The sequence below is a fragment of the Porites lutea genome, chromosome 4 (assembly GCF_958299795.1).
Source record: "Porites lutea chromosome 4, jaPorLute2.1, whole genome shotgun sequence".
In the NCBI taxonomy this organism is placed as follows: domain Eukaryota; kingdom Metazoa; phylum Cnidaria; class Anthozoa; order Scleractinia; family Poritidae; genus Porites; species Porites lutea.
This window is the reverse complement of record NC_133204.1, coordinates 25,317,386-25,325,584: the sequence shown is the minus strand read 5'-3', so window position 1 is coordinate 25,325,584 and position 8,199 is coordinate 25,317,386. Positions and strand designations below refer to the sequence as shown.

Here is an 8,199-nt window from a genome sequence, read left to right as displayed (position 1 = left end):
CGATATTAATCAAATTGTTACAGCGTTCCATGGACCTGTCATCCTGTCAGCGGAAGCCACAAGGTCAGTCATTTACTCGGTTCACAAGTCTTTGTGCTATAAATACTGCCGAGAGTTAATAAAGGAAACTAATTTTATTTTATTTTATTTTAGTGGCGTCTTTGCGCGTCTGTAATATACCCGTGCATACAGCAATTATCAAACTTCCTTAAAGCCAGAGTAGTCATGGCAGAACCCATACAGGACGTATAAGTAGTACCCGATAAAAACAACGAAAAGAAGTGTTTCATCTGAAATGGAAATTTGCAGACTTTGAGTTATGAGTGAAAACGAGGGGCAGAGAAAGGGGAAAACGAGTTTAAAACACTCTCCCCAGTATCAATCGTTGTTATCATACTCGGGCCAGACCTTTCGCTCGAAGAGCCGCGCGTACGCGTATTGGTACGACCAACTTAAAACTTCGAAAGTTGGTTATTTAAACGAAGTCTAACTTAGAGTGCGGTTTGAGGAATCTTTGGACCTTCAGATCTCTTCCTTACAGGGTTAATTTAAGAAGATAACCGCTTTTCTAGTCTACAACATATGCTTTGATGAAACTGTTCACGACACATGCTGTTTAGATAAAAGCGTTGGGCAGACTGAAAATGACTTAGAACGCGGTTTTTTTAAACACTGGTTAAACGCCGTTTAAATAACCGGCCCAGAGTGTTTTGTGGTCTAGACATTCATTGATACCAATGGAGGCCCCATTGACTGTATTGATTATATATCGCATATAGAAAAAAGCTTAGATAATGCAGAAAAAAAATCACTTAAGGGGTTTGTTTATATTTGACTCCTACACTGTTATTGTGTATTGTTCGGTGCCCAAATGACATGTACGTACATGTAACAGAGAGATTGAGCACTGCTCCTCAGCGCCCGCCTTCTTTTCTGTGTTTCTTGTACACCTTTTCTGACTTGGCTTTTATACATAATATTTGGCATAATTTTCGTCTTTTTTCCGAAAAAAGCGCTGTTAGCATAATTTGCACTTCTGGCTAGTTTTGCAGCACAAAATTATCGTTTATTGATCATGCAACAAATGATCAGTACTACAGGCAAATTTAAGTAACAAAATCAATTTTTTGTCTGCTTATTGTCACATTCATGGGACCTGGGTCCCACGGGAAGTGACCCAGGACTTTTCCCAGGACTCTTTCCACAGGACACAACGCATGCGCATAACTAGCTCGGTTACCCAAAATGGCGTCCGCGTGGAGGTTATTAATTGTTTCAGTGACTTTTAATAGTTGTCATACAATGAATTATGCACTCTTAAAGTTTCTAGATGTTAATAGGGTAAATTGCCATATACTTGTTTGTGACATAGCTATTGAGGTGTGTTTACCAAATTTAAAGTAAAAAGTAGGAGCATAATTTCCGATTTTTTTTATAAAATGAGCATAATTTACAAAAACTAACATAATTATTGGTATAATTTTAGAAATATACGAGCACTGTTAGTAACATCTTAAGCTACTTTTGCGAGCAAAATCTATCAAAGCCTATTTCTGACCTTTCTGTGATATTTCCCATATTTCCCATTTGCAAAGAAACTAAAGGAGCTATTTCAGTCCAAACTGTATGTATGTGTAAATAAACATTAGGTGCAGTTACAGGGGACACTCAGTTTACCGTGGTAAATGACCCTTTTACCGTGAGGAATTGGTGTAGTGCGTGTGACCGCACTATCCCGAGATAAATTAACCATGGGAAATGTCCAAGGATACGTCAAAAAGAAGACAGAAACCGCCCATGACATTTAACGAGGTAAATAGCTGGGGTGTACCCAAGGCACAAGAACTCCAACATGAAACTGCACAAAAACTGCAATTGCGCGCGTTTGGCTTTAGCTTATGACACCAAGAAAGTAAGAATTAAAACATTGACAAAATAAACCATGTTTCTGGAAGAAGAAAAAAAACTATATTCGATGACGGAGGCGGCTTAAACATGTCCAAGGAAAACAAAAACTCAGTGGCTGCGTTCGATGAGAAATCTGGATTGCAATCCAACGCAAGATCCGAAAACGGGTTTCAAAGCTAAGATGTCTCTTCTTGGATTTCCTTTCTTTCCCTCTTTTGGGAAATCCGAAAAAGGATTTGAAAAACTGTTCCTAAGAACAGCGGTCTGGCACGCGCACGCATAATTAGCAAAAAGAAGACCAAAAAATAAGACATTCACCGCCGTACACAAAGACGGAATCGACGATTTTCACGAACACCTTAACAGACAGAACGCGAACATCCAGTTCACCAAGAAGATCGAAGAAAATGGTAAGATAGCTTTTCTAGACTGCTTGGTCACTCGCGACCATAACAAACTAAAAACGACTATTTACAGAAAAGCGACACATACCGACCGATTACTACCAGTCTTCCTACAACCCGACCTCTCACAAGGCTACAGTAACTACTATCGGAACTTTGACGAGACGGGCGCAACTAGTTTGCTACTCACCTGACAGCTTACAAGACGAGACTGATTATCTTAACAACGTTTTTAGTAAGTACAATTACAACACGGACTTTGTTAGACGGAACACTCACAGTAACACTGATTCCAACACTCAGACCAACTCTGGCCCTGTTACGACAGCGACTATCAGAGGCATATCACAGGCACCTCTGAAACTATTGCACGTATATTACAACCTTAAAATATACGTGCTGCACACAAACCGATAACCACTTTACGGCGACTGCTTACCAATGTCAGTGACAAAGACAAAGCGGAGGATAGACAGGGAGCAGTATACAAGATCAAATGCTGCGACTGCCAGGCTTCTTACATTGGTGAAACCGGCAGAAACCTAAGCACGCGACTGACCGAACACAAACGAGCGACGATGGTGACGTGAACAATCACATTGCTGAGTACCAGTTACAGACGAAACATCGAATTGACAGGGACTCTGCGACATGTATAACGTATTCTACATACTACTATCAACGTCTTACTTTAGAAAGCTGGTTTACTAACTTACAACAAACACCACTGAATCGTAGCCAACAGTTACCAGCGCCGTGCAAACGACTTATTGACGAGATCAAGCAAAACTAACCGCGAGAAAACGACTGGAGAACTGACAATTTGACTCAGAATAGACGACTGTTTAACTGTGACAACAGACGGATCGAAACGCACCAATTACTGATTACGAGTCTTCATAGCCAATAACATGACGGCTTAACTGAAAGACGACCAATAACATCGCGACATAATTGACCAATCACACCAATAACCAGAGTATAATACCATCAACTGACGTAATACAACTCACCTCGACTCTGAAGATGACTACTGCACAGGTTGTCGAAACGTCAGTCACTTTCAACAACAACAGCAGTCCTATTCACGACTACGTTCACCCGGACGATCAAACTCAACGTACTTTTGAAATGAAACCTGGGTTCAAACCGTTCACAAAAAGAAGACCACTGTTCACAAGAATAGTTTTGCAAATCCCAAATCGAACGGTTAAATGAAATCCATGAAATCCGGATTTGGATTTCTTAATTGAAATCTACCATGAGGACGGATTTCTTAGAAGTGAAATCCGTTTTCAAAATCTAAATCCGGATTTCCCAATCGAACGCAACCAATATAATACATGTAGTGACTTGCAAACGAACGCAGCAACTCCCAACATTGTTGGTTGCGTCTTTTTGCACGTAGCTTAACAAATGAGTTGCCTTTCGAAAGAAGCAAAAATGACTGAATAAATGAATGACAACTTTATTTATACACGGTTAAAAACATCAGTCTAACATAGAAAATTAATAAAAAATTCTCAAAAACTGTTTTACATATTTGCCGTGTGGGAGTACTGATCAGAAAACCATCTATGGGAACTTCTCTTAAAGAGACCTGAGGAATTTGATGTACGCATTTCCTCAGGAAGATTCTTCCATAGAAAAGCGCCACTGTAACTGAAGCTAAGCTTCAGGTAATCAGTTCTTGGTTTTGGGAGCATTAATTTTTTGTTCGCGTTGGGAAAATAATAATTCGGTGTTCTTGGGGCAAACAAATTACAGAGATAAGCTGTGGCGAGATTATTAATGCACTTGTACATTAAATTAGCCTTTTGTTTAGCCCTTCGAACCGATAAATTGTCCCAACCAAGCGAGTTAAGAAGAAATCTGGAACTAGTATTATACCTAGATTTGGTGATAACTCTGATAGCACGATTTTGAAGTTTTTGAAGTTTCTCACTAAGCTGTTGGGTCAAGCAATCCCATACAGCGCTGCAAATATCGAAGTGTGGCTCGATAAGACGTTTGTATATGTTAATTGCAGTGTGCATTGAAACAAATGGCCTGGCCCGCTTAAGAGCACCTATACTAGAGGATACTATTTTAGAGATTTCATGAATGATATGAAATGAAATATATTACGTGTTGTCTTCGGAGAGTGGGTATGTGTATTACTCGCATATCACTGAAGTATGTGCTTCTGTTATGAGAATAGTTGTATAATGTCATTCAACCAAAAAGGAACCGATTTATGCCCTTTAGGCTTGTTATTTTCGCGTGGGTGTTTTGCTTCTTTATGTTCTCTGTGTTAGTGTATCGTTGAAACTTCGCTTTGCTAAACCGTGGAAAAATTAGCACTGGAAATGTTCTGCCTTTCTTAGTTTTCGTAAAAAACACTGCTAGAATTTTATCTTCCTCAAGGCAATTTACTGCTCAGAAAATTTAACTTCTACACACAAAAACGTACCAGTGACGCTCTTCGTTTTTATTTCATAGCATGATTCTAAAGTTAAATTTGTAGCTCTAAATGAGGTTTTTCACATCTGCTGCGAAAATAAAAATTCCGCAAAACTAATAGAAAAGGTTAACGTTGCTGTTAAACCCAGAAAAGGCGCAAGCTCTTCTGAATGTACGGATGTGTTGTGTTTAAATTCATCCTCTTTTTCAAACTCATTATCATACCAAAAAACAAAGCAATAGTAAGCAGACCTCTGATTCAATATTATTCCCGCCGTTTCACCGTGCTTGTATGGCTAAATTTCTTCACTTGGAGTTGGACATCAAGACAACTGAAATGTTCCCTGAAAATATGATTTATTCCTCTGTTGTGAGCTTATCTTAAGCCACACGTGTTGCCGCTTTAACTACCGCCAGTCAGTGAGGCAATAGATATTGGCCTGCGGTTTCTACTTTACGCTGTTTTAGAGCAGGAACTTCCTTAATTCAATGGTAACCTGGTACCAGCCCAAGTTTATGACGGATAGCATTATTTCGTTTTCACTTATCTATCTCTTAGCCACGAAGCGAATATTTAAAAAAAAATGTTTCATAAGGAGACGGCGACAACTGGCGACTAACTGCGCGAGAACGTCTTTCTCTAATTTCTTGGCTAGGCAGAAACACAAAAGGTCTGAGACAAAACACAATATCCCGTAAAACATTTTGTAAAGAACGCAAACCAAATGCGTTTAAAAGCATCCGATTCATCGTTTATAAACACACAGCGAATTTATCCAAGTCACGAAATTATTAACTTATTTAGGCCGGAAACTCCTTACAACACCTGCCAACAGCAAATCTCTTGCGGTGAATGTGAATCAAGCGAATTTCATTTATCTTCAGTTTTCCTTTCGGTAGCAGCCTGTTGTTTTTGTCAGTATCTTTATGATTTGAAGGCGTCGAGAATATTAAACCAATGACATCTAGAGGCTAAAAAAAGTTAAAAATACAAAATACCGCCTCCGCAATGACGTATAACATAAATGCGTTTGGAATAACGTTAAACCCATTAAGCGAAAAGACATTGTTTATTAAGAACTTTTCCATATATAAACTGTATAAGGACCGAAGCAGCCTTGAGCGAAAGCTGTAGCACGAAAAACACCCGATAAATACCTAGAGGTTGAACTTCACAAGCGAATGAATATTTTTGCCCTTCGAAATAACGAAGCCAATCAAAGGTTAGAGCTCCTCTGTCGATTTTAATCATGTTCAATTGTATCCTAGTATCAGGTACACGAAATGTGCTAAGTAAACCTAAATATTCCAGGCGTTTTTGCAATTTACACTGAGGAAAGTCTCCTTGATAGTATCATAAATTAACTAGGGTAAATTAATAATATAATTTCAACGGATTTGATCGTGACTGAAAACTCCTTTGTTGATATAAACTACTCATGGTCGAATAGTTTTTGATATTTATTCCCTATGGATCGCTTATCGAAATAGAGAAACTATATTCAAGACATTTTTGACAATTAAATCCTTTTAAAGAGTTGACACAAAAATAAAGATTTTTGGAAATCAAGACCGCGAGTACAACGAAGAAAATTTGAAAATTTTTTACATCCCGAATTCGATCAAGAAAGACTGTGAACGATGATTTTAGGTGAAGATAAAAGTCGTTAAAAAACGAAAATGAAAATTAAATGAGATAATAAAACCACAAAAACGACAAAATGGAAAATATACAAATTACAGGAACGATATTAGTTAAGATCTCCATGTTTTCGTACCTTTGAGTATTCTTTTATTTTTCAACTAGGCTGAAACATTGTAGATATTTCTCAATTATTAAAAAAAAAACACGCACAGGTCTTAGTAAACGAATAAAGATAAAACAACGCTGACACATTTGGTCGGCCTTTTTGCTTGCCGGACAGAATCCTAAACTTACTGACTTTAAAATGTCTAATAAAATACACAAGATGCGGAGGAAGAGAGAAAGGTGCAATTGTTCTTGTTAACTCGCGCCTCTGAAAGACAATTATTTCAACGTACACTGAAGAGAGCTCGCTTGCATTTGTATCTTTTTGTCATACTTTACGTTAGCAGTGGTGAGACAGTGGAATAAAACAAATGCTACTTATACCTAAATCAATTATTCCAAATTATAATTTGCCTGAAGGTAAATAAAACCTTGGTTACAAAATAATCCATCAGTACAATTATTTTTCATTCTCGAGCAGATTTTAAAACAATCTGATTTGTTGCAAGACAGGTTTGATGTGGGTGGTAAAACGCGCAACATCGCTATTCAAATTGTTTTGCAGCAACAGTGCAAAACAAGTTGCACGTTTTTGCTGCCCGTTTTTTCTTACCTTTACTAATTTGTTGGATTTTTTTGTTGGACATAACGTTTGCATCAGCTACTGAGTTTAGTGAAGAATTAAAAATCAGTAACTTGCTTATTCTACGACTTACGTTTGTTTTTTTTTTCTTCTCTAGTCTCAATTCAAGGGGAAGAGCACATTAAAACAAAGATGGCAAATACAAAACAGTTTCTTTCAGTACCCCTGACAAGAAAATACGGCAGCATGCCCTTGCTGGTTCCGCAGAAATCGGTGATATCCCTGGAGTATAAAGAAAAGGGATCTATTCCTCGCAGGGGCACTTTCGGCGGCTCCGAGGCTCTAAAGACAAGGAACATAGAACATGACGTCAAGGAAATCCAGGAAGTACAACCAGTCACAAGATTACCGGAAACCTTTATAGCTAAACCTGTACAAAGTTCCATAAGTTATCGGCGAGAAATTGCCTACCGAAGTCCGTTACTAGAGCGCAGGCAAAGTATGGGAGCGATGAAAACGCCAACTCTAGAAAAGAAGGCCCCTGGTACAAGCCAGCCGCGGCTACAGGAAAATAAAAAGGTTAAGGAGAGCCGACAGTCAGAGCGGATAAGTGAAACTTCAGCCCTTCACGATAGACATAATGGTGTGAACGTATTTAATGTCAAGGCCAACACGAGAGTGCAAACTCATGAACAAGGTAACGGTTTTTATAAAAGACAAGAGACAAGGGGTGTCAAGTCTAAAAAGAAGCAGTTATCAAGAAAGAAAGACAATCCTGACGAGACAGCTATAACAAGAAAAAATGATGGAAAATCGTCCGAAGTAGTCTCCCTGGAAAGAGAATCTCACTTTCAGGACTACAGGCAAAAATGCGTTCAGTGGCTGAAATCATTACCGGACACTGAAATGCCGCAGCCTCCAACCTTACGCTAAAACCCACGCAAAAAAAAAAATCGTAACTGAACAATAAAACCGCTCGCTTCAGCAAATTTCTATTTCGCAAAGGTCATTGCCATTGTTTAGACACTAAGAATAACCATTTCTTAACTGAGAATGTTTTTACCAAAACCTGTTTGTATGTATATGTTGTGTATATCTGTCAGGGTACCGGC

General features: G+C 38.5%; 1 protein-coding gene across 1 annotated transcript; it reads left to right on the top strand.

The window, feature by feature from the left end:
• Positions 1 to 5,890: 5,890 nt before the first annotated feature.
• LOC140933078 (uncharacterized) lies at positions 5,891 to 8,195 on the top strand. The gene is made up of 2 exons (XM_073382596.1): positions 5,891 to 5,977; positions 7,245 to 8,195. The coding sequence occupies exon 2, from the start codon at positions 7,280 to 7,282 to the stop codon at positions 8,018 to 8,020; it is 741 nt and encodes a 246-aa protein (XP_073238697.1). The 5' UTR covers positions 5,891 to 5,977; positions 7,245 to 7,279; the 3' UTR covers positions 8,021 to 8,195.
• Positions 8,196 to 8,199: the final 4 nt, after the last annotated feature.